Genomic DNA, 27,528 nt, shown 5'->3' on the forward strand with positions numbered 1-27,528 from the left:
CGAAGCCTTTCGCACGTCTGTATCACCAGATGACCGGAACGGCGGTGGAGAGAGAGAGCGCGATGGCGGAGGTGGCGAGCTCGGTGGTGCGGGACGACGGCCCCTTCGAGGCCGTCGACGGGCTCCTCGTCGACTCTGCTTGTGTCCGGGACGACGCCGAGGACCACTTGGTATGCCCCCATCATTCCAATCTCTGTGCTTGCAAAACCTCTCTCTTTTCACGCCGATCTTGATCTGTCTGTGGTTCTTGATCGATTTCTTTATTTGCTTACGTGAGCCTAGGAAGCCCTACAATTCGGTAGAGAGTTATTTTGCTTGAAATGTTTTTCTGTTGCATCTAATTGGCGCTTCCGATGGTTTGAAAGGAAATTCCGGTGTAAAATTCTGGGGGCAAGCATTTGGTGGATGGCTGTTATCCATCCCTTATTTTCATACTAACTATGAAGTATGTTTTTTATGCTAAGGGAGTATATTTATTAAGATGGTACATATGATACGGAATTATGCCCAATTTTATGGTCCTTTTTTGATGACTCCTTGTGTACTAAAATATGGCGATAGACTGTGTCCAAGTCGGCCCATAACCAACGCTTGTGGCTGAACCCACGTAGCATGATGGTGTATGTAATATATATATATATATATATATAGAGAGAGAGAGAGAGAGAGAGAGAGAGAGAGGGTGGGGGGGGGGGGGGGGTGAGGTTAGAATAAGATTGACAGGTTTAGACTCACATCCAATCATATCAAAATTTTATAATAAGGATCCTATATCAATTATTCAAGTCGTTAAACGTAATCTACTACTTCAAAACTATTTGTACATAAAAAATTATATGATCTGAAAATCTCTAACCTATGTATCGAGATAGTTAAAAATTAGATAATTTAAATAAAATTAAATTAGATATATTTTTTTGATTATCTGATGTATAGGTTAGGAGTCTTCAAATCATATAATTTTTAATATATAAGTAGTTTTAAGATGATAGATTGCATTCAATAGCTTAAATTATCGATGTAAGATCTTCATTATCTAGTTTTGATCTAATCGAATTTGAATCTAAATCTAATCGACTTTATTCAAATCTTCTCATATATATATATATATATATAATTTTTTAAAATCTATGTGTTTGTTTGGATATTCTCAAAGGATTAGACTGAAGATCCTGCAAAAATCGAGCCTATTGGATCATTTAGCTCTCATCATCTTTGGGTCTGCCTAAATCCTAGCCTTGGGCCATGGGAAGAATAAAAAGATGCTCACAGACCTTTTTTTCCTTCGGAAGGTATTTGGTTGATTGAGCCATACTTTAATAAGCATCCCAATCCGTGAATGCTGCAGGATTTTTTAGAAACACTTACCATTTTGTTGGATGTTATTGAATTATAGAGGCTTGCTTAATTTTTTTTATTTCAGATGCATTACATTTTTTCCGTTGAATGTTCCAACAATCATGATTACGAATATGAAAATTAATCGAAGAATCATTTTAAATCGATCAAATTTGTGGTCAGATAATTATTTAATCACCTAGTTTTTCATTGATGATTCAACAAGGAAGCTGGACAATCCAACTCAGGGATTTGTTTGAGCTTTTAGATAGAATCTAAGGTAGCTAAAGTTCCTAAACAAACCCCAAGTAAGTTCTTTTTAATATTTATATGTTGCATTAAATTTAGATGATTCTGATTAGAAAATTTTTGCACCCATAATTTTGTTTAGTTTTGTTACATTCATTAATTTTATGCTTCAATTTTCGCACTTTAATTGACGAAAAGAGCCCTGCGTACAACATAGTCTACACGTTCATTCTTTAACCCAACTTGAAGAATTAGTTTCACCATGCAAACCCTTATTTTCTATAAAAGTTTTGGTAATGTTTTTTTCCTTTGTTTATGGGGTACTGTTCGGTAAGACAGAAGAACAGAAAGTAAACAGATTACATCAGAAAACAGAGAAAAAAATAGTGAAAAAAAAAAATACAGAGCATATATCTCCATGATAATGCTTAAGCCATTCTTAAGCCATGTGCTAAGAGTAAATTTTGTACTAAAGTTCCATGGAGGTTATTAAGAAAAGCAGGTGACGTCATTGAATTCAATTTATGTACCCGGCCTCATATTCAATAGTTTAGAGCGGTTCTTGGTTCTCAAAACCAGACTATATATCTGAAAAATCGGGGGATCAATCCATAATAGAATCCCTTGCAAACTCTGTGGAGGCGAACGGATTGGGGGACCAATCCATGATACCATCCCTTGCAAACTCCATGGAAGCGAGCGGATCGGAGAAAGTAAGGTCGGTGAGTTCTACCACTTGATTTTCCGCTTGCAACACCGGTTCTGAAGAAGGATTATTACTCGGTCCTATATCACTCGATGTCGTTCCATTCTTTTTATAATCTTTAGTCTTATAAATGATACAGAGAGCCAATTCATTCGCCTGCAAGAAATCAAAATAATTAGGCTTGAGCCAATTCATTCGTTTGTTGCAAGATTTGCCGTTCAAAATCTTATAAAGTCTCATGGGCTGAACAACTTATAAAGTCTCTTGGACTTTTTTTAAGCTTGCAGATGCACGGTAGTGTTGCGTGGCCTTTTCGTTTTTATTCTTTTACTTTTTCGGTAAAAGATGGCCTTTTCGTTGAGCTTAATTTATGCACTGGTGCTTTAGTGTATGTATGAATGGAGGGAGCATGCCAATTACTCGGTGCATGATGCCTTGCCAGCACGGCAAGGCAAGGCATTCTGTTATTTATTTATTTGATATTTATATTTTTATTACTTGCATCTTTTAGCCTCAATATCAATAAAGACACCACTGGTACTTCATCCCTTTCTGTAATTAATTGATTTCACAAAAACTAATGATGGCTTATCAACTCACGTACTCCCTTACCCCCGTTGGAATGCGGCTTTTGTCTAGCGTATACTCTTTCATGGCGCACTTGGTTCTCTGCTCTAAGGATCCTCTCCGCTTGGTTCTTTGCTCTGAGGATCCTCTCCGCATATAGGTTAGACGCCGTACAAACCCAAGCTTCTCGCCTTCGTGGTCTGTTATCTCCTTCACATCGCGTGCATCCCAGCGACCAAACTCACTGCTACGCTTCCATCTTCCTCTAATTGGAACGGGATGAGCGACGTACCATGTACCTTTTGCATCGCCACACACAAACAAACACATGTTTCAGTTCTTTTGTTGCAAGGATGGCAATATATAACTAATGGCATCTAGAAAGATAGATAGATAGAAAAGAGAGGAGATCAAAGGCCACCAAGTTCTTTTGAGATCCAGGATCACCTGGTTCTTTTGAGCGCATGTACACACATACTTATATATGTATGTATGTATATCCATGCATATAATAAGAGATAAGCAATACACGCGAGCATATATATATATATATATATATATATACACACACACACACACACATATAAAAGCTGAAGAAGGTGCATGTCAAGGAGGAAAAAGTGCTTGTAGTATCTATAATAATTTAGGATCTTATTTGAAAAAACTAATTGAAAGATATTATTTAATTTTTTTATACTTTATAAGTATTTAAGATATTTTTAGCAAATAACGGATGTAGGATCAAATACATATCCTCACAGATTCTCATAGTATTAATCAAATGTTAGAGAGATTTCAAATCATAAATGACATACAACGGAGAGAATGAAGTTGGTGGCTTATACTAGGTTGAAATAGAAACAGTGGAATGAGGTCTAGTAACGAATGACTCATCAGAGGGGTCCTCGAGCCTACGATTAAATAGATCATTCAAGTATTTATCGTTGATGTGGAGGCTGCTTGGTGATGATGACCTTTTGATCACCTCCTCAAGAAGATGAAGAGCCTTTCTATGCTTGTTAAGTAGCCATTGTTTTGGGTTGCCGCGGGGATTGGGCATTTTGGTGAATTGGTGTATGCCTTAGAAGAAGCACAAGTGAGTGTGTTGAGAGGTGGCGTTACCTCTAGATCCTAGATATATATAAGAGTGTGTGTCTCTAAGGCCATAGCCTTGACAATGGGGAGCCAACAGGCAAGGGAGAAGGAAAAGCTCCTATCAGATGGGGCTGGCTTGTAAGAATAATTCACCCTAGATGCTTCAAAGTCCATCTCTAGATGGGGAACAACAAAGTTGGGGTACTTAGATGGGGAAAGATTAAGTTGGAGTACTTTGATGCAAGATTTGATCAAATGGTTGATGTTATAAAAGAAGATGTGAATCATTCTTGCATGTCAAATACAGCATGCCATATTCAGCATGCCTCATATTCAGCATTGCACACACACGTAGCGCACATTCGTGTGTGTGTGTGTGTGCGCGCGCGTGCGTGCGCGTGTGTGTAATCCACCTGAAATCTGGGGCAAGTTTTTGAGGAAACAAAAATCCAAGCAGTCTGCTGTGTGATTCAACAAGAAGCAAACATTAATTGTAACAATAATTGCACTTCCCACGACATTTCCTAGAAGGGGAGCTCCCACGAGCTTACTTGTTCTTCCTCGCATCATTTCACCATTCTGGTGTGTATGGTAGTAGTCTACAACAGTGTGGACTTTCTTCCCCAAGGTAATAGAGGCTAGTCATGATCATCAAGTTTTGGACTGGTGTTATCCAAAACTATGCTAGAAAAACTTTGTCGCGGTTGGCGATTATTCCTCCCAACTTGGAGAAGGTCTAGCTATCTAAATCCACTGAGCTTAATTTAACAAAAAAGAACATCATGGTCAGATGCCATGGAGTGAACTCGTTCAGTAATAAGAAATGCCTCCTTAACTCAGAGAGAAACGACATAAATTAAATGAAGAGGAGGCGGCAAACACATCTACTGGATTCGCTTGGGGAAGAGAGAAATCCTTTTGGCTCTCTTATTTCTCATATATTCCTTCACTTGAACCACTATATGAATAATAGGTATGAATTCGGCCGGTCTGGCTGGGTACAGTTCAAGTTCGAATGGATCATTAAACGAAAGTTCCAAATCAATCCATAAAAATAAATAATTAAATCAGATTGAATTAAAATTTAATAAACTTACATTCAACCTAGAAAATAATTCAATTTTAAAATTCAATCTGACTCTATGGATGTTTTAAAGTGATTCGAATCGGATCTTAACGGCTCAAATCAAATCACGAACCAATCTAATCCATTTGTAGTCTTATCGTGGAATGTGGTATACATTTAATGAAACTATCTCTTGGACGAGTATGTAATAAGCAGTGTCATCTATTTTCTATATATAATTTTTCTATAAAAAATTTACACTTCTGTTAATTTTTTGCATTTCTTTTTCTTTTAAGTTCAATCTGATGATTAATCTCAATACATGACTACTGTGGCAGAAACATGTTCCCATCGTTTTTACTTGCCAAAATTCATGTCAGTCCAACTTGCTTTTTTTTTCTTTTTTTTTTTAAATTTTTGTTGCTATCCAACGTGTAGCTATTTGTCTGGTACCAAATGTACATCGGTTTGTCTTATGTTCCTTATTCAGCTGAGACATGTATTCTTTAAGGTTTTATTTTCTCGAATGCCACGCAAGTTTATTGTGCTACTGGAAATATAATTTTTAATTCTTTTTAGTTACCTGTCACAGTATGAGCTTGACCGATTGCCCTATTAGGTTTGTGTGTGTTAGCCTTCTCATCATCGTAGCCCACCCTTCCTTCCATCAGATGATTCCTGTTACCTTTATACGAGGACTGCTCCTTTATATCCAGTTCCATATTAATTATTTATTAAAAAAATTTCAAATATTTATATAAAATCAAAAAATAAAAATAATATTTTTTAATTAATTTTTTTGGATGAAGTTCTGAATTGTAACTAGAAGTATTGAGCCGATCTCACTCCTGAATATATGTATCAAAAGATACTGCAGCATGAATTCATCACAATTGAGCACAAGATGAACATGACATTTGTAATTGGATTAATATAAATTTAAGATATTAGGATTTAAATTGGGGAGGTATGTAAGGATTCAGAAATTCAAGTAATACAGGTAACCTTACTTTTTTGGGTAAAGTATGACATTTTATTTGTCTTTTTTTTTTTTTAAATGCTCTGTGTCAGTCTTTGTTCCACAAATCTTATAAGGTGGATGCATGCAACTGCAAACTAACTTTCTCAACCTCAATGGGTTGTAGTAAAGATTTTACTCTTTGGAAGTAAAATAATGGGAGAAAATAAAAGTTAATTGTACCAAGAGTACTCTCATGGAGGGTAAGAACAAGGAGATGACATTATTGAGTTTTTTTTTTTTAAGAGGAAAGAGATTAATGGGTGAATCCCATCAATTACCAAATTTTATTCAGAAACCAAATAAGAGAAGAGAGTACAAATAGCACAAGTTACAACATAGAAGAGAAGTAAAAATTACAAAAATATATAGAATCGTAAGAGAAACTGAAACTGCTGCTTCTAAGAAATCTCAGGAGACAACACTTCTTCATGTTCAGTAATTTAGAACTCATTTTTGATTATCTCTGCAATAAGCCAATACCATGGATCTTTCCTAAGCTCCCAGTAAGAATCCATTGGAAATTCAGCGGACGGATTGGGGAGAGGACGGTCGGTGAGTTCCGCCACTTGATTTTCTCCTTGCATGACCGGTTCCGAAGAAAGATTATTACTCGGCCCTACATCGCCGGATGTGGTCCCATTCCTTTTATAATCTTTAGTCCAATAAATCACACAAAGAACCAATTCCTTCACCTGCAGGAAATCAAAATTATTGGCAGTCGTTTGTTGCAAGATCATTCGGATTTTTTAGGACGCAAGCTTCTAGGGACCTGTTTGTTTTAAAACAACTTGATGCATACGTCTGATTTAATATGATTGATTTATTAAATATATACCTAGATTAAATATGATTGATTTATTAAATGTTTATATATAGAATCTTGTAATTTATTCATTTTTTGATATTTATATTTGTATAACTAGCATCATTAATTTAGCCTCTGCATCGATAGAAACACTACAGATCATGTAGTTCATCCCTCTTCGTAGATAATTGATTTCACGAACTCATTATTTAATTTATTGAATAATGAAGGCTTATCAAGTTAATTATCTACTCGCTTACCCCAGATGGAATGCGGCTTGGGTGTAGCGTATACTCTTTCATTGCCCACTTGGTTCTTTTCTCCGGGGATCGCCCCTGCATATAGATTAGAGACTGTACGAACCCAAGCGGCCTGCCTTCGAGGTCACTTATCTCCTGCTTCCCATCGCGTGCATCCCAGCGACCAGACTTGCTGCTACGTTTGCGTGCTCTATTAACCCAAGTGGGAGTGGTGAAGTAAAGTCTTCTCTCTCCTTTGTCTGGAACACCTGCCTCGTTAATTTCCACACACAAACAGACACTCATGTTTCAGTTCTTTTGCTAGCTAGCTGCAAGGATGGAAAACCCATAGCTAATGGCATCTAGAAAGATAGATAGAAAGGGGAGGAGAAGAAAGACCAAAACAAGTTCTTTACATATATTAAGAAGGGAAAGGTGCTACTATCAATCACATGGTAGAGAGATTTCCAATCGTAAAGGAAATGCAACGGAAAGATTGAAGTTGGTACTCGGGATTATACTCGGCTGAAATAGAAAGTAGTGGAGGACTGAGGCCTATTAATGAAGAGCCTCTCTATTCCCCTGTTTTGTGTTTCCGTGGATATGTCCCTATTAGAAGAAGCACCTGCAGGTGAGTGTTGGAATAAACTAGATATATATTAGCGAGTTTTCTTTCTATCGTTTCGCTTTGACAAAACATGGTCAACAGTCTATCGTTTACCTTAGTCACATGGTCACCGCCGGTCCTTGTCCTGCAAGGTGAGCTCCCATGAGCTTATACCGTTTTCAGGATGTGCGAGAAAATCAATCAAACAATAAAAATAGTTTGAATCGTTAATTTTAATTTGATTTGAATCTTCTTTTAAAATTTGATTCGGTTTTGATTTAGAAATTTTAGAAATTAAAAAAACTGTCTTGATTTTGATTTTGATTTTGAAAAATATAATTTAAATCTGTACATGTGTATGTATATATAGATATACATGTATATATATTACGTATCTTAGGAAAAAAAAAAACACCCAAAAGAATGGGTAAACGTGCGGTGAACTCTTGAAAAGAAAACATCTAACAATTCCAACGATGGGGGGCCATCCCATGTCTCTCTCTCTGTCTCTCTCTCTCACACACACACACACAGACACAAGCCTCTTCTCTCTCTAGCCTTCTCATCCATGTCTTTGCAGCCCGCCTTCCTTTCAATGGATGAATCCTGCTATTTTTACGTAAGGATCCATGCATTTGTATGTTTGGTCTTATGCTAGTTATTTATTAGAATAATCTTAAATACTTATACAGAAGTATTAGAGCCGGTCCGATCCATAACTATATGGATCAAGGGAACGCTATAATATAGGTCCATTACAATTGAGCACGAAATGATTATGACATCTGTGATTGGATTTATATTAATTTAGATTTTCAGTTTGACGAGAATATTAGGATTTAAATAGGAGAGGCACGTAAGGATCCAGAAATCTGAATAATACATACAACATTACTTTTTTGGGTAGAGTCCTAAGTTATAATATTTTATTCATTTTTTTTAAAATGCTCTGCATCAATCTTTATTCCACAAATCTTACATGGTAGATACATGCATGATGCAACTACAAACTAATTGTCTCAACGTCAATCAGTTGTAGTAAAGATTATTCTTTAGAAGTAAAATCATGGCAGAAAATAAAAGTTAATTTTACATATCTCATGGAGACTAACAAAAGGAGGTGACTTTATTTAGTTTTATTGAGACTAACAAAAAAATGTGCAAGAAAATCGATCAAACTACAAAAATGATTTGAATATCTAATATCAATTTTATTTGGATCTTTTTTTAAAAATTCAGTTTGGTTTTGATTTAAAAATTTTAAAAATTAAAAAAATTGATTTGATTTTGATTTTGATTTTAAAAAATCAAATTTAAATCAAACTGATGTATGTGTGTATGTATGTATGTATATATATATATATATATATATATATATATATACATATATATATATATATATATATATATATATATATATATATATGTGTGTGTGTGTTCGTAAATCACCATCAATTTACTTATATTTTATTTTAATCCTACCAATTTATTATTTTTATATAAGCCCATCTCATAAATTACTCATATAATCCATCATATATGCTACTTATCTTATATAATTAAAAAAATTAAAATACATATCTGACCATTGGGAAAATCCCATAGCAATCTAGTATATATTGCGATGCCTTTCAGTCGCAGGCGTTTTGCCTCACGCGGCCACGTGCAGGATATGCGTGAAAATTAAAGAATCCGGGGAATCTTTGCTTACGTGGTTGCTATTTGTCCTCTATCTGTACTTTCCAACCTTTCTGGCATCATGTCTTTCCCTGGATGTTTTTATTCCCTGGCAACTAACCCAGCTTGTACATATTTTTATTAATAAATTAAAGATCGCTCATCTTTCAAAAAATATAAAATAAAATAAAATAAAATAAAGGATGTGTTGCGGCCAATCCCCTCGCCGCTTGATCGTCGGGAGCGAGCGCCTGCAAAAGAAGTCCGCACTGACCGGAGGTGACTCCGGCGGGGACCCTCCGATGATCAAGTCAGAGAGGAGACTAGGCAACAGCAGAAAAGAATCAAGGAGCTCAGAGAGAGAGAGAATTAGGGCCTCGAAAAGGAACCTCTTTCAGCACTGTTGCCTTTTCCGTTTTATAGTAGGGCGCGGCATGGCGCCGTCATTAATGGTGCAGACAATGGAAGAATTGTCAAATCGCCGAAGACTGTCAGAGTCACCGCGGGGCTATCAAATCACTAGGATTGACCCACGTCTTAGGTGGGATAATGCCCCAGGATGGCTACACCGCACGCCGCTATCAGGGCGGATAGTCTCCAGCAGTCGTACGGCATTTGAAGGGGTCGACCGACTGTATGTCGGTGCCTGGTTGAGGAATTACGGGCGAACACTCAGGGACCCTCCGATGGTCAGTTGGGCGCATTGCGAGAGTTGGATATCGAGCTCTACAGTTCGGCCAGTCGAGAGCGGAGAGGGTCTGCCCGACCGACGTATACTCGGTCGGTCGGTGTCGGCAGTCGTCGGTCGGCAGAGTCGGCCGCTGGTTAGGCAGACCCGACGGTGAGTCGGCGTGAGAGGGACCGGTCGGCATATCCCAACAGTTGCCCCCCTCCACCCCTGAGTTGGATGGTGTGCTGGCCAGCATCCTTGCACGGGCGACGGCGTCGGGCGAAAGGAGTGGATATCCACCGCATTAAGTTCTCACTCCGACGACCGTACCATTGGTTGGTGGGGTGTCAGGCGACTTACGAGTGTCAGATATCTCGTCTCGTTGGGGGCGGACGTTCCGTCCCATCAGTGTCAGGCATCTCGTCCTATCGGGGTCGGACGTCCCGTCCCATCGGTGTCAGGCATCCCGTCCCGTTAGGAATGGAAACCGCCGTTTCCGCTGTCCTTTCGGGAATGCGAAATGCCACGGTCTTTTCGCCGCGTGACAGGTGGCCATTGGGTCGGGTCCGCTCAGGCGGATGGAGGTGACGTGGCCCGATCTGAGGGCAGATGCGTCGAACCGTCGGGCCGAAAGAGGGCCCAGATGTCGCCACGTGCCGCAATCTGGGAGATCCTTGCTATGGCTGAAGAGAACCTGTCCACCGCTCAGGCCGACGCGGACATCGCTAGGGCGGAGGCGGAGTCGGCGAAGGAAGCCATGGGTCGGGCCGTGGAGGACTTTCGCGACTCCGAGGAGTACCGAGAAGACCTTCTGGAGAGCGGCTTCCTTTCGTACCGAGTGGGGTACGAGGATGCTCGGGAAGCCATCCGAAACTTGTATCCGGAGCTCGACCTCAGTAGCATCGTCCTGCCAGAGTCGGAGGCTCAAGCTGAAAAGGAGACGGCTGACCCGTCATCGAAAAATCGCACCACCGTAGTGGAAGCCGAAGCCGACGCAGACCAGACTACCGAAGGTCAGGTGGCTCCGACTGCCGAAGTGGCTCCGACTCCTGAAGCCCGAGTGGATATGCCGACTGTCCCCAATCTTCGCTCGGTGGAGGAAGCCGACTCCGAAGATTAGTCGGTCTTTTGTTTTCACTTTTGTTCAATCATACTTGTAATCAGGCTTCGGCCTAACTTTGTAAACTTAGCCCGAACTTTAATGAAATCAAAGTTTTTTTAACTTTGACCTTTTCCTCTGTATGTATCTTGAGATATGTCTTGTGTGATTCGCCGAAATACTTTTTGAACGCTTAAGTCGCAAGCGCAACGTACCAGTTAGGACGTTCGGTAGGATCCCAGATAACGATCTGAGATAGTCGGTAGCGCATGCTGCGGCAAAGGCAGAGCGAATTCCGACTTTGGATCGGCCTCCCAGCTGTCGCGTGACCCAACGGTCGAGAGCTTAAGTCGAACGTGAGTTGGGTGCATACATCGAGTCAAAGGTCGACCGTCCTCCGTACATAGCTCGATGGCCGGGTCATTCCATAGGATCTGATAGTCAAGTGTCATTCGATGCGTTCAGTCGAATGGCGACCGACGCATTTAATCGAGAAAACGATGATAAGTCGAGTTTCCGTTACCCAGATCTGGGTCGGGTACATGCATCGCACCGTGTGATAAATGGTGGTAAGCCAAATATCCTTCGACCGGTCGTAACCTAGTCAGTAAATTGCGAACGCGACATCGGTTGCGTTGGCGCTTGGGCTTTCTTGGTCGGGGCTGAGTCGGCGAGTCAGCTGATCGTTTTGCCCGAAGGTTTGTCTGCAGAAGGAGTGTAACTCCCGTTGTCGTGGATGTACCGACCGTCGCAAGCATCTGATGCATCGTTGGCGATCGGGCCGTTGGTCCCTAGTGGAATGTTAGGCTCAAGTCGGGACGTCGGGGCTCGTACTTCTGGCGAGCGCCGACCCATAGTCGCAGAGTCGAGATTCCAGACTCCAAAGTTTTGAAACTGAATTTGTATTCCGGGTGAGGGGATACAAAGTTCATTGGTAGTACAACTTTTAGTTGTTGGCATTCCAGATCCGGAGAATGGCGTTCCCTTCTAGAGTCTCCAGTCGGTAAGCTCTCGGCCCGTAGGTGTCCGCTACCTTGTAGGGTCCTTCCCAGTTCGGAGCTAACTTTCCCCGGTCTAGAGGCTTCAAGACTTCTGCCTTTCTCAAGACTAGATCCCCAGGCCTGAAAAGCTTTGGTTTGACCTTGGCGTTGTAGTATTGGGCTACTCTCTGTCGATAAGAAGCCATACGAAGCTGAGCCTCGCACCGGAGTTCGGGTGGGAGGTCCAGATCGGCCCTCCGACACTCGAAGTTGTCCGGCTCTTGGTATTGCTCGACTCTAGTCGATGGTAGTCCGATCTCGAGCGGTATCATCGCCTCTGTCCCATAGGTCAAGCTGAAAGGTGATTCTCCGATTGGGACACAGGGTGTCGTTCGGTATGCCCATAGGATGGAATTCAACTCCTCGACCCAGAGGCCTTTGGCTTCATTCAGTCGGATTTTAAGTCCATGCAGAATGGTCCGGTTGGTCACCTCGACTTCACCATTGGACTGTGGGTGTCCGACCGAGGTCAGTCGGTGCGTGATATAAAATCTCGCACAGAAGTCTCTGAAGTCCTGGTTGTCGAATTGTCGTCCATTGTCGGTGATAATGGTATGCGGCAATCCGAACCTGAAGATGATGGACTTTTGGACGAAGTCTTCCATCTTCCGCTCGGTGATTTATGCCAGAGGCTCGACTTTCACCCACTTAGTGAAGTAGTCAATGGCGACGACTATAAACTTCCTCTGGCCAGATGCCGGAGGGAAAGGACCGAGTATGTCGATCCCCCACTGGGTGAAAGGCCACGGGGCGATAATAGGGGTAATTCGGCTGGCTGATTGGTGTTGTATGTTGGCGTACCTCTGGCACGGCTCGCACTTTCGAACCAACTCAGCTGCATCCTTCCTCATGGTAGGCCAGTAGTAACTCTACCGTAGGACTTTGTAGGCCAAAGATTTGCCCCCCAAGTGATTTTCAAAGATCCCTTCGTGTACTTCTCTGAGCGCGTAGTCCGCATCGGTCGGTCCCAAGCATCTGAGCAAGGGGAGGGAGAATGACCTTTTGTAGAGTCGGCCATCCATCATCACGTATTGGGAGGTCGACCATCGAAGCCGCTTGGCCTCCGTGGGGTCTTCAGGGCTAGTTCCATCGGTCAGGTACTGAATGATCGGATCCATCCAGCTTGGCTCGGTCGCTAGTTGTAGCACCTCCTCGGCCCTGTCAATGCTTGACTGCTTAAGATTCTCCACGAACATCCGATCCAAGGCGTCATAAGCTGAAGTCGCAAGCCTGGAGAGTGCATCGGCCCGAGCGTTCTCCAACCTAGAGATGTGGGAGATCTCAAAATATCCAAAGCGTGCCACGAGATCTTTCGCCTTCTGGAGATACTTTGCCATAGTCAGGTCTCGCGTCTCGAATTCGCCCTTGACCTGCCCCACAATCAGCTGGGAGTCAGAGAAGACTCGAAGGCTGTCGATCCTAAGCTCCTTCGCCATCTTCAAGCCAGCGAGGAGCGCCTCATACTCGGCTTGATTGTTAGTGGCTTTAAAGTTGAATCGGAGGGCGTACTCAGTGACTACCCCCTCCGAGTTGGTGAGCAGGAACCTGACCCCGCTTCCCCGAGCCTTGGAAGCTCCGTCGATGTGCAACACCCAGGTAGACCTGGGGTCAGGCTCCGAGATTACAACTTCTTTGGAGCTCCCGTCTTCCGATCCTCGATTGGTTGTCGGGCATTCCGCAATAAAGTCGGCCAGGACCTGGGCTTTCAAGGCAGGTCGCGGTCGGTACTGGATGTCGAACTCGCTGAGCCTCATTGCCCATTTCGTCAGTCATCCCGATGTGTCGGGGCGGCGCAATATCACCCTCAGGGGTTGGTCGGTGAGGACCACAATGACGTGCGCTTGAAAATACGGATGGAGTCGTTGTGCAGATACGATCAGGACGAATATCATCTTCTCCGTCTTTGAATACCGAGCTTCAGCACCGTGGAGCACTTTGCTGGTGTAGTATATAGGTTGATGGATTCGGCTCTCGTTCTCTCGGACGAGCACTGAGCTAATCGCCTCAGGAGAAGTGGCCAGATAGAGGTACAACGTCTCTTCGACTTCCGACTTTACAAGCAGCGGTGGAGAGGTCAGGTACCTTTTCATGTTCTCAAAGGCCCGTCGGCACTCATCCGACCAAGAGAAGTCCTTCACCTATCTCAGAGTTTTGAAGAACGGGAGGCATCTTTCAGCCGATCGAGAGATGAATCGGCTGAGTGCGATGATCCTTCCGTTGAGTTGCTGCACCTCTCTTTTGTTGTCCGGATGTCGCATATCGATAATTGCTTTGATCTTCTCGGGATTGGCCTCGATTCTTCGTTGCGAAACGAGGAACCCGAGGAACTTCCCCGAAGTCACTCCGAAGGCGCATTTAGTTGGGTTTAGCTTCATCCGATGTCGTCGTAGAGTGCGGAAGGTTTCCTCGAGATCTTGCACGTGATCTGGAGTTTGCGCACTCTTTACCAGCATGTCGTCCACGTACACCTCTATATTGCATCCGATTTGGTCTTTGAAGACTTTGTTGACAAATCGTTGGTAGGTAGCCCCGAAGGGCATTACTCTGTAGCAGTAAAAGCCCTTGGCGGTCATGAAAGCCGTGTGCTCTTCGTTCTTCGATGCCATCCAGATCTGGTTGTACCCAGCAAAGGCGTCCATGAAGCTGAGCAGTTGATAGCCGGACGTCGCATCTACCAGTTGATCAATTTTCGGGAGTGAAAAGCTGTCCTTCGGACAGGCCCGATTCAAATCAGTGTAGTCGATGCAGATCCTTCACTTCTCGTTGGCTTTCTTCACCATGATCACATTGGCGAGCCAATCGGGATACGTGGTCTCTCTGATGAAGCCCGCCTCGAGTAGCTTGTCCACTTCTTCGTCGATGGCCTTCTGTCTTTCGAGAGCAAAAGATCGCTTCTTCTGCCTCACCGGTCTCATTGCTGGGTCGATGTTGAGTCGGTGAGTCATCATCTCTGGGGGGATGCCCGACATATCCGCTGCCGACCAAGCGAATACGTCGGCATTGGCCTTCAGCAGCTTCACTAGCTGCCGTCGCCCGGGGTCGGATAATTGAGACCCGACCCATACTATTCGTTTGGGGTTCTCCGTTATCGGGATGGGGACAAGCTGTTCGGGCGGCTCACCCCGTTCTTCCACTTCCCGTTGGTCCAACTTGTCGACCGTCAGGGAGCCCTTCGATTCGTCGCTTTGAGCAGAGATCTGGAAGCATCGCCGAGCGAGCTGTTGATCCCCGCGCATCTCCCCGACTCTATTTTTGGTCAGAAACCAAACCAGCAGATGATACGTCGAGACTATCGCCCTGAGGGAGTTTAGTCCGGGCCTTCCAAGTATGGCGTTGTAGGCCGAAGGTACTTGGACGACCGCAAAGGTCAAGTAGACTATGCTTTGTCGTGGTCCGGTTCCAGCCGTCATGGGCAAAGTAATTTCTCCTTCCACCGTGACAGCATCCCCAGCAAAGCCTATCAGGGGTGTAGAAACTCTCTTGAGCCGGTCAGCCGACAGTCACATCCGGGAGAAGATCGAGTAAAACAAAATATTCGTCGAACTTTCATTATCTACAAAGATTTTTCTTACATCATAATTTACTATCGTTGTCGAGACAACAACAGCGTCGTCATGAGGAGTTTGGACTCCCCAAACATCTTCATCCGTAAAAGTAATTACATCATCTTCGCGCAGCTTCTTCGTCGGCTCCCCTCCAGCAGTCGTCCCTGGGCCCAGTCATTTGGAGATCATGTTGATGACCCCGACCGTAGGCTGGTTATTCGTAGCTTCCTCAGTTGGCTGGGGTCACCGGTCGGTGACGGGTAGAGTCGACGGGTTCCTCCAAAATTTATCGAGATACCCTCGACCTATTAGGGCCTCGATTTCATCCTTGAGTTGGATGCACTGCTCGGTATTGTGGCCATGGCCCTGATAGAATTGACAGTACTTTCGTCAGTCGAGGCCCTTTGCCTTCAAAGGTGGAGGCCATCGCAGATATTCCTCCCCTTCGATCTCCATCAAAATCTATGCACGAGGAGCAGAGAGAGGAGTATAGGAGTCATACCTGGGGTGCGTCGGCCTCGGACTCCACCGTCGAGGCGACCATTGGCTCCGTTGCTGGGGTGAGATTGGTTTGTCGGTCGGGGGCCTGCTAGGCTCGGTAGGGGTCCGACCCTTCCTTCGCTTCTCCTTCGGACCCATGGCCTCGGTCAGACCTCGATCGGAAGCTCCTTCATCTGCGCGCATGTATTTGTACGCGTGCTCTAGCAATTCGACGTATGTCCGGGGGAGAGTCTTGTCCAAAGAGTAGGTAAATCGAGACCCCCTTAACTCTCTTTTCATGGCTGAGATGGTCATATCTTCATTGAGGTCCCGAACCTCGAGCGTGACCATGTTGAATCGCGTCACGAAATATCGGAGCGTCTCATTTTCTCCCTGTTTGAGGAAAAAAAGGCTATCCGAAGTTTGTGGTGGCTTCCGGCTGGTGCTGAAGTGGGCCACAAAAGAATGCTCAAACTGTCCAAAGGAGTGCACACTTCCTGGATGAAGACCGGAGTACCAGGCCCTGGCAGCTTTGCGGAGTGTGGCGGGGAAGCCGATGCAAAGGAGGGCATCGGTCGCCCCTTGGATCATCATGAGAGCCTTGTAGTTCTCTAGGTGGTCAATTGGGTCGGTGGAGCCGTCGTAAGGCTCTACGTGGGGCATCTTGAACGGACTAGGAATCGGCTCGTCGAGGATGAGTCGGGGGAGAGGTTGGATGGTCTAGAAGTCGACGTCGTTCGAGGACTTCTGTCCGTCCACCTACAGCTGGGTAAGCCGACGGTCAATTTTTTCGAACCTGCGTTCGTAGTCGTCGGTGCTGAAAGACCCCAGAGGTGGAGTCTCCCGATGACTCTGAGAGGGAGGCGGATGGCGTTCGCGGCCGCTTCTCCTTCCTTGCCCGTTCCAGCTGGGAAGGAGTCGATCGTCGAGACTGATGGGTATCAAGCCGCGGCTGCCTCTCCTCCTCTCGGTGGGAGTGCTGTAACAGCTGCTCCCGAGGAGGAGACGGAGACTGACGCAGGCGCCAGCGGCTGCTCCTGGAGGGCATCGGGTGTGCCGCCGGTTGCTCTACCGGCGAGTGCGGCAACCGGGTTGGTTGCTGTTGAAGGCTCTTGACCGCATCCATCAGCACGGTCATCTGCCACACAATCGTCGCGATCTGTGCCTCCGTGGTCACCACAGGATGCGGAGAGCTAGATTCCGCCATGGAGGGTGGAGGAGAGGCCTCTTCCCGATGGGAAGAGTGCCTCGCCGATCCGGTGACCCTCGACCGCTGAGCTCTGGTTCTTGTCATCTCGAAAAGATGTCTTGAGTTCTATGGGGGTCGCAATCCTTGTTCCTGCCGCCCCCTACCTGGCGCGCCAAATCTGTTGCAGCCAATCCCCTCACCGTCTGGTCGTCGGGAGCGAGCGCCTGCAAAAGAAGTCTGCACTGATCGGAGGTGGCTCCGGCGGGGACCCTCCGATGGTCAAGTCAGAGAGGAGACTAGGCAACAGCAGAAAAGAATCAAGGAGCTCAGAGAGAGAGAGAGAGAATTAGGGCCTTGAAAAGGAATCTCTTTCAGCACTGTTGCCTTTCCCATTTTATAGTAGGGTGCGGCATGGCGCCGTCATTAATGGCGCAAACAATGGGAGAATTGTCAAATCGCCGAAGACTGTCAGAGTCACCGTGGGGCTGTCAAATCGTTAGGGTTGACCCACGTCTTAGGTAGGATAATGCCCCAGGATGTCTACACCGCACGCCGCTGTCAGGGCAGATAGTCTCCAACAGTCGTACGGCATTTAAAGCGATCGACCGACTGTATGTCGGTGCCTGGTTGAGGAATGTCGGGTGAACACCCAGGGACCCTCCAATGGTCAGTCGGACGCATTGCGAGAGTCGAATATCAGGCTCTACAGTTCGGCCAGTCGAGAGCGGAGAGGGTCTGCCCGACTGACATATATTCGGTCGGTCGGTCGGTGTCGGTAGTCGTCGGTCGGCAGAGTCAGGCACTGGTCAGGCGGACCCGACGGTGAGTCAGCGTGAGAGGGACCGGTCGGCATATCCCAACAGAATGGCTCAACCTCCTTTTTCGTGAAAATATATAAAAAAAAAAAGAAAAATCAAAAACCCGTTGGAGAATGCATACTTGCATACTTGCATGAATATAAGCATATATCGGTAGAAAAGATAGATGATCAAAAATCATGAATCAAATATTTTTCACCGCGCACGCGTCACTACAAGAAAACTGTGTATTACCGACCTTTTTTTGCCGACGCTTTTGGAAAGCGTCGGCAGGTTGCGCTGACCTGCCGACGCTTTTAAAAAAGCGTCATTTATTAACGATGCTTAAAAGCGTCGTAAAATTTGAGCACTGTCAATGCCGACGCTTTTAGCAAAAGCGTCGTTAAATAAAAAAAATACCGATGCTTTTTTACGTCATTATTTAACGATGCTAGAAAGCGTCGTTAGGTTCGTTTAATACCCCCAATTTTTCGTGCCCTAATCTATCTACTGCCGCTCCTTTCCACCCATTCCTCCGCCGACCCCATCTCCGCCACCGGCAGCGCACCCGCCGTCCACGCCGCACCGGCCCTCCTCCTCTCCCCCCTCCCGGTGATCTAACGGGCTTCCAGATTCAGTGCCCGGTTCACTGGTTCAGAGCAGCCCTATCGCCCCAATCTTCCCATGCGCTCCCAAGCCGCCTTTTCGCCCTTGTCTCCCTCGCTCCCGTGGTCAGGTGAGATCTCTTCCTCCTCCTCTTCTCTTCTTCTTAGGAGCTTTTAGAACCATGGACTCACACTGCTCTGCCATCCTTCTTCCCCCATCATCTCCACCCCCGGCCCCTTCCTGTCCGTTAGCACAGCCGCTGCCGCCACCGCTCCGCTGTAATCCCCCAAACCATGGCTCATGACACTGGCCGGTTCAACCCCTAGGCTTACCTCTACATGAAGTACCAAACCTTGATTTAAGTGGCTGCATCTCGGTCTTCTCATCTCAGAGCCGTGCCCTGACAAGCTTGTGTTCGTTTCATCCATGAGCTCCCATGCCTCGCTGCTGGGTTATGGCCTCTCCAATGTAGTCCATGGCATGAAAACTACCCAACCTTGGTGGGGGCACGAAACCTGATGTTGATAGATCGGAGCTCAGAGATGGTACACTGGTGCCGCGGCCAGCATCATCTTCGCTCGGTAAAGGAATTCAAGTGGTGTTTTATCACCCAAATCGGATCACTAAAGATTCGTTTGATTTGTCAGAATTTTTTTTCTCAATTAAATTATTAAAAAAATATTTTTTAATAATATAATTTTGATATATTTGATTGGAATGAGTGATTTATGTTTGATTGAATATTTATTTTTTTGAAAAAAATTATATAGAATATCCATTATATCCTTAATAGATATAAAATTATACATTTTTGCTCCCAAATTTTTATATATAATAATATTATTTTTATATTAATATAAATATAATATTAATTTATTCTAATAAAATATTAGATCATAACAATTTATCATATTAATATAATATCAATATATATTAATATTATATAAATATTTTAATATAATAAATTTATTAATATAGATACAAATATAATGTTAACTTACAAAACCTTGGATGCACTATTTAATAAATTTATGGTTTATTAAAAGATCAGTTAATGGATAATGACATCCATTATGCATATTTAGGCCTATTTGTGACAAGTGTATGCAATCTCCCTCCTTTACCTTATCAGCTATTCCTCCCATACATATGGATTGGCTCTATGCACCAAAGTAGGATTATTGAGTTCTTACAATTGTCTATAGAGTCCTCTTGACATCAACTCTCGCTATATAGATTTACTAGCGAAGGTAGCTTTTAGTAAGAGAAGAGCCTGCTGCAGTATTTCCAATGCATTGCTAATATATTAATCTGTATCGGAGGCTTTGTTGTGTAGTGTATTCTGCATGTGCATGCCCCATTTATAAGTATTGAACACATGTTCTTAGCATGGTTTAATGTATTAAATTAATTAGATGGTTTAAGAATCATGCCTGGTTAGTCAGATCCTGTGTATTTCCTTCTAGGAAGCAATTAAAAGTGGCCTGTGCACAAAGAAAAAAAAAATATTTTCAGTAGCATTTTTGGCATTCTGGTGGTGTAGCTTGTAACAATGTTGTGTACCTTTCTATATTGGTGTGTGCTGAGCATGCATTGTGTTATGATAAACGCACCAGACCTTCCTAACCTTTATTTTGTAGTGTTAGTTTTGTTGATCTTACTTTAAAGATCAATGTACCAAATTTTTCTTAACATTCTATATTTTCAATTTCTTTAAAGATTCTTTAAAGATCAATGCAACAGTTACTTTAAAGATTGTTTCGACATGATTTGAAAAATTAATTATAAAAACTGGCTTAACTACATAAAACACTGAGTAGGTCACTATCTGGTTGGTGTAATAAGTTTTTCATGATCTAAAAAGAGGGATAAAAAAGAACAGAAAACCAGCACATGATAGCACATAACCAGAATAATATTGAGATCTTTTAAAGATAATGACAAGCAAATAAAAAATCTAATATCGAATGATGGTTGGTTCATATGTACTTGTTGAGCGAACGTATAAGTCATGATCATCCTCATCCACACCTCTCCTAAATTATCAAATATGGTAAATATGTATAGCATAAAATAAATGATATAGAGTTAGATCAATTTACAACCACACCCTTTTAGTATCTCTCTATGAGGTTCACCCGAAAATATATAGTACAATTAATTAAGGTTGTGATACATGGTTGATGAATGGATAATTTCATAGTTTCATGAATCCTGATTGATTGCTTATCTGACATGTGGCACTCGTTATGTGGCTGGATCCTGATATCGTGTGGCCTACGTTATTCTTATCTTCGTGGCTGATGAAGACTAAGCATCTGGATTAAGCTGGGCCAAGTTTCTTTGTCCGTTACTCCCCAAGTTAATATCAGGTATTAAATCAAGTTAATTATGAATTAATTTTAAAAAAATTGCATTGCATAGAAATATAGACCCATCTTTTGATTAATGTACATATTCTATTGTATCCGTATATTTATTTATTTTTGTACGGGTAAAAGAATTATGTACATTGATCAATTGATTGTCCAGTATGGACAGTTTGAAAAATATGAGTAATTCTATAGGTCATTACCATAATCAAATAGTATGCTGAGGGTTCGAAAAAAATTTCGGATGGTATTTTTCTTTTGTTCTCTCTATACGGGAGAACTAAGAAAAAATACTGCCGAAATTTTTTTCGACTCTTGTTGCATATCATTTGATTTCTGTAATTGACCTATAGAATTAATGCATTTTCTGAATGGAATAGGACCTTCTTTACCTATTAGTTGATGATAGCAAGCATTTACTATGTAAACTTTATCTAGCTGTTATTTTTTTGAATTTTATGAAATGACTGATATTTTTTACTCATTACATTAATATAGATTGTATAATTTTTTTTATTTTTAGATAAATTGCAAGTTCGGTCATTTTTATCCTACAATGGACAAAAGTTGGATAAATAAACCAAGGAATAGTAAAGAATATTTAGATGGAGTTCATGACTTCATTAAATTTGGTATGGAGAAAAGTAGTTTGAATGGAAAGATTTTATGTTCATGTCGGAAATGTGTAAATAGTTCTTCTTTAGATCCACAAATTGTTGAAGAACATTTGGTATGAAATGATTTTTTAAGAGGTTATACCGACTGGATTTTTCATGGAGAATGTATGTTACCATCATCATGTAACCAACCCCTGACTCATTTTGGATCCACTAGCCTACAAGACAATTCTGCAAGAGATGATGATATAAGGGGTCTGATCACAGATGCTTTTGGATTTGGTGTTCAAAATTTAGGAGAATCCAGTAGTATACAAGAAACAGTTGGGACGTTTGATGGATGTACGCATACGAAACGTATGCATGTTGAGGAGCCTATACATACATCTAATGATGAGACAGCTCGTTATCACACCTTAATGAAAGATGCAGATGAAGAATTATATCCGGGTTGTACGAAATTTTTTAAGATTTTTTTTCTTGTATATTTATTTCATATAAAATATTTGAATGGATGGTCTGAAAAGAATTTTACCATGCTGCTCAAGTTATTAAAGGATGCATTTCCAGAAAGCACTCGTTTACCACCATCGTATTATGAAGCCAAGAAAGTAGTAAAGGAATTGGATCTTGGATACGAAAAGATTCATAGTTGTCCGAAAGATTGTATGTTATATCGGGGTGAAAATGCTAATCAAGAGTCATACAATATATGTGGATCTTCAAGATGGATAACACAAAAAGAAGATCGAGATGATGTACTGAATGAATTGGATGCAACGCGGAGTAAAAAGAAACCGACAAAGGTATTGCGTTACTTTCCTCTTATACCTAGATTGAAAAGGATTTATGCATCATCAAAAACAGCTTCATCAATGAGATGGCATGATGAAGGACGTACAAAGGATGGAATGTTGAGACATCCAGCAGATAGTCTTCAATGGAAAGTATTTGATGATAGGCATCCTGATTTTGCCTCTGATGTTCGCAGTGTTAGGTTTGGCTTAGCTTCTGATGGCTTCAATCTATTTCGGACTCTGAGTTCTATCTACAGCACTTGGCCAGTCATTTTGATACCTTACAATTTGCCACCGTGGATGTGCATGAAACAATCATCACTTATCTTGTCAATGGTTATTCCAGGAGATAAGGGTCCAGGCAATGATATTGATATTTTCCTACAGCCTTTAATAGAGGAATTGAAACAGTTGTGGGAGGGTATTGATGCATTTGATGCTTCCAACGGCCAAATATTTAAACTACGGACAGCTTTGTTATGGACTATTAATGATTTTTCAGCATATGCCAATTTATCTGGCTGGAGTACAAAGGGACAGGTCGCATGTCCTTGTTGTGGAGATTAAACACATTCAATTTGGTTAAAACATGGAGGTAAATTTTGTTACATGGGACATCGTCGATGGTTGGAAGCAAATCATCCGTTTCGATTTCAGAAAGATTTGTTTGATGGTACTATAAAATTGGGATGTGCCCCTATTCCACCTTCTGGAACTGATGTTCATAGACAAATGGATGGCATCAATTACAGCTATGGTAAGCACTCAAAGTCCTCTAAAAAAAGAGGAAGGGATGATGTTGAAAGCTCAGTGCACGAAGGGTTACCAGAGGAAGTCAGTATCAGTACTATAGATGCAGAGGTGTTTCAAGATCCAGACAATTATTTCGAGGATGAAAATGAGGAAGACACACAGATAGCATCTACACAACAGCCCAGTAAATATTTATGGAAAAAATGAAGTATCTTTTTTGACTTACCTTATTGGAAACATAATCTTATTCGGCACAATCTTGATGTCATGCATATAGAGAAGAATGTTTGCGATAATTTACTTGGAACATTTTTAAACCTTGATGGAAAGAGCAAAGATAACATGAAGGCACGTCTTGATTTAAAAGAAATAGGTATCCGACAGAAACTTCATCCTAAAATGCTTGCTAATGATAGAATGTATGTGCCTCCTGCATGTTACACAATGTCTGCTCGAGAAAAGGGTAATTTTTTAGGAGTTCTGAAAAGTATCAAGGTACCTGATGGATATGCATCAAATATTTCATGATGTGTGCATCTAAAGGATCGAAAACTTTCAAATCTTAAAAGTCATGATGGTTACATATTGATGCAAGATATTTTTCAATAGCTTTAAGATCGTCATTGCCGAAATAAGTTGTTACAATTATACTTCGATTATCGTCATTCTTTAAGGCATTATGTTCAAAAGTTATTGATCCTCGAGAACTTGATCAGTTAGAATCTGATATTACAATTACACTTTGCCAGATGGAAAAGATTTTTCCTCCTGGATTCTTCACTATTATGGTACATCTCCTCATTCACCTAGCTTCAGAAGTTAAAGTTGGTGGACCGGTACATTATAGATGGATGTATCCTATTGAGAGGTATTATTGCAAACCTTAAATCTTTTGATAATTTTATTAGAAACAACAGCATACTAATATTTTAATAAATATTTAATTTTTGAAGGTATCTTATGCGTCTTAAAGATTATGTGCGAAATAGAGCCTATCCCGAAGGCTCGATTGCTGAAGCATATATTGCGGATGAATGTTTGACATTTTGTTCAAGATATCTTCAAGGTGTAGAGACTATTTTTAGTCGACCTCAACGGTATAATGACTTTGTGGAGAATGCAGAACTGTATAAGTTCTTAACTGCTGGAAAATTCTTGGAAGAGCTGAAAGTATTGTACTTGATCAAAAATCCTTAGCACAAGCACATCGTTATGTGTTACTTCATAGTGACATAATATCTGACCATCGCAGGTTAGTATATTTAAGGCATGACATCAAAATTTAAATTTTATATTAGATATAATATTCTAAATGATATATTTATATTTTATACAGTAAATTTTTAATTTATCAGAGATGAGCCAATCATAACATTCGTCCTAACGCAAGGATTGAACAGCGATGGTTGGTCGAGTTATTCCCTATGTGGCTTTCGAATCAGGTGTGATTTATATTTAATTATGTGATACATTAATTTTTGATACATATTTAATATCAGATAACTCAACAGTACTTCGTCATATCATTTTTTTTAGGTATCAAAGATGATGGAGACAAATAATTCAGATGAACTAATAGCTCTTGCTCGAGGACCTAACAAGATTGTGAATAGATATAACGGTTTCATAATTAATGGCTTTAAATTTCATACTAGAGAATGGAAGAAATTTAGAAAAATACAGAATAGCGGTGTTATGGTGGAAGCAGATGAAAATCCTATTATGATGCACTTAAAGATATCTATGAGTTGGATTATTATAGAAAATTTAAAGTAGTATTGTTTAGATGTGATTGGATAGACATAAACTCACCATGGGGTTTGAAACAAGATGCAAATGGATTTACACTTGTAAATTTTTCAAGGTTGATACACACTGGTGTGTTATTGAAGGATGACCCATTCATTTTTTCATCTCAAGCTCGTCAAGTATTTTATATACAAGACGCAAAAGATAAGGATTGGTTTACTGTCATCAAAATAAAACCTAGAGATTTATATGATATGGAAAACCAAGTGGAGGATGATGATGATGACACTTATACACAATGTATGCCCTACAATTTTGTGCCAGCTGATGATTTAAATGCTACGACGACATTGGTTAGAACAGAATTTGAAGGAAACACTACTGCTTGATTGTTACTGGTAATAATTATTTATGATGTATATATTTTGCATTACTTATTGTGTTATTTTATTTCATATATTAACTGATTCTACCTTTTATTTATATAAATACTAGGTGACATCATGCGTCGCAAGAGATGATATGCTGGTGTGCAGTTTCAATTTTCACAGACAGAGGCCGGTACGTCTTTTTCAGCACAGTAGCCTGAGGCCAGTTCAGCTGCACAGCATTCTGAGCCCTGTCTTTCATCATCAGCACAGCACGATCCTCCTGTTCATCAGCCAGATGATGAGATACACGTGCAGGATATATATTGTCTTTCATGTAATTTTATTTTTATTTCATTTTATGTATATTTATGATATAGTTACTTTTATGTACTTTTTGCAGACGGATCCGGGAGAGTACGCCTTAGACGTGGACCCACAGTAGTACGAGATGTGTGGCAGATGCGTGAGGGCGAGAGAATTATTGTGGAGTGCAATCAGCTAGGTCAGCCAATTAAGAAAGCTGCCTGCTTATTGACTTCATTTTTGGGGACTGTTGCTCGGAGGCCTCAGCTATGTCCGTTGGGCTATGCAAAATGGAATGACATGCTTCCAACGTATAAAGTTGAGCTCCTCCGAGTTATAGAGGTAATGAATTGATGTTCATACTGTATATTAATTGTTAATCACTTATATAATTTATTTCATTTAATTTTTTTTTTATAGAGCAAGTTTGTTCTCCCTCCATCCACTCATGATTTTGTAATGAAGTCTCTCAACCGCAAATGGAAAGAATATAGAGCACAATTGAAGAAGGACTATATGAGACAGGGTATGACAGAGGAGGAGGTTGCTAGGAATTGTCCTCCTGATGTACCCCCTCATCAGTGGATGGAGTTGGTTCATTATTGGTTCTCCGAGAGGGCACAGGTATATTATCTGCTCATTATCTTTTTTTTCTAAATATTTTATAAAAATATTAATTTTTATTATATATTATACATATAACAAGTTCTTTACTTTATTTTACAGACTTATTCTGCTATTGGTAGAGCTGCACGAGCAGCTCAGTCTGTTCCTCATACATCGGGGTTGAAGAGTTATGAACGACTCCGACAGGAGTTTGTATGTTCCTTAAACTTTCATAATTAACTTTTAATTTTTATGTTAAAATATTTATATAACTATTATCATTATGTATCGTGGACCATGTATGTATCATGATACTCATATATTTTTTTAAATTATTATAACTGTTTGCTTAAAATTGAAATTATTTGTGTAGGTGGATGAGCATGGGAGGGAACCCGGTCAAGTGGAGTTTTACCGGATGACTCATACTCATCAGGATGGTACTTTTGTTCGAGATGAGTTGAGAGATTTATATGTACGGCATTATTAATATTCTATTTTTTGCAATGATTTTAATTTAATTTTGTTAGCTATTAATGTATAACTCTTGTTTTCAAAATAAATACAGGAGAGGGCTACATCTCTCATTGCGGAGCGTGACGACGAGTCCGCAGCATCTACGCAGCAGAGCCGTATCGAGGCCGAGGTGTTCACAGAGTTGATGGGATCAGAGCGCTACGGCCGAGTGAGGGGTTATGGAGTAGGAGTCACCCCCACTCAGTTATCTGAGGTTAGTAGATATATGCAGCATGCTGCAGCAGATACTCAGGATTCACGTGTTCGCAGACTCGAAGCAGAGATACAGAAGATTAGACAGAGTCGTGCCGCTGAGATGGAGGAGATGCGACAGAGCCGTGCCGAGATGCAGGCCATGAGGGGACAGATTGATCGGCTTACATCTTTATTAGAGATGTATGACCCATCTCAGGTAAACACATATTATTAAATATATATTTTTATATTAATTTAATGATTTATATATTTTTATTTATAGATATGTAAATCATGCTTTTGATATGTTTCTTGTAGGCTCCTAGTACATCAGGCACCCGTCGAGACAGCGGCACGTCACGTGGAGACAGCGACGACCATCCGCCTGCGGGTTGACATTATTTTATTTTTATTGTATTCTTATATTTATTTATATTACTCTTGATTGTAATG

General features: G+C 41.6%; 1 protein-coding gene across 1 annotated transcript; it reads left to right on the plus strand.

Annotated features, from left to right (window-relative positions):
• On the plus strand, positions 1-27,528 carry LOC140856412 (uncharacterized). Its single transcript, XM_073253594.1, has 8 exons — positions 1-170; positions 21,106-21,168; positions 25,580-26,100; positions 26,179-26,382; positions 26,485-26,577; positions 26,738-26,839; positions 26,933-27,292; positions 27,394-27,528. The coding sequence occupies exons 3-8, from the start codon at positions 25,915-25,917 to the stop codon at positions 27,469-27,471; spliced, it is 1,023 nt and encodes a 340-aa protein (XP_073109695.1). The 5' UTR covers positions 1-170; positions 21,106-21,168; positions 25,580-25,914; the 3' UTR covers positions 27,472-27,528.

Source organism: Elaeis guineensis, chromosome 3 (genome assembly GCF_000442705.2).
Source record: "Elaeis guineensis isolate ETL-2024a chromosome 3, EG11, whole genome shotgun sequence".
Lineage (NCBI taxonomy): Eukaryota > Viridiplantae > Streptophyta > Magnoliopsida > Arecales > Arecaceae > Elaeis > Elaeis guineensis.

Coding starts and splice junctions, on each gene's coding strand:
- LOC140856412 (XM_073253594.1), top strand. CDS start 25,915: ATGCGTGAGGGCGAGAGAATTATTGTGGAGTGCAATCAGCTAGGTCAG. Junction 26,840..26,932: donor ATGAGTTGAGAGATTTATAT/GTACGGCATTAT, acceptor AAATAAATACAG/GAGAGGGCTACATCTCTCAT. Junction 27,293..27,393: donor AGATGTATGACCCATCTCAG/GTAAACACATAT, acceptor TGTTTCTTGTAG/GCTCCTAGTACATCAGGCAC.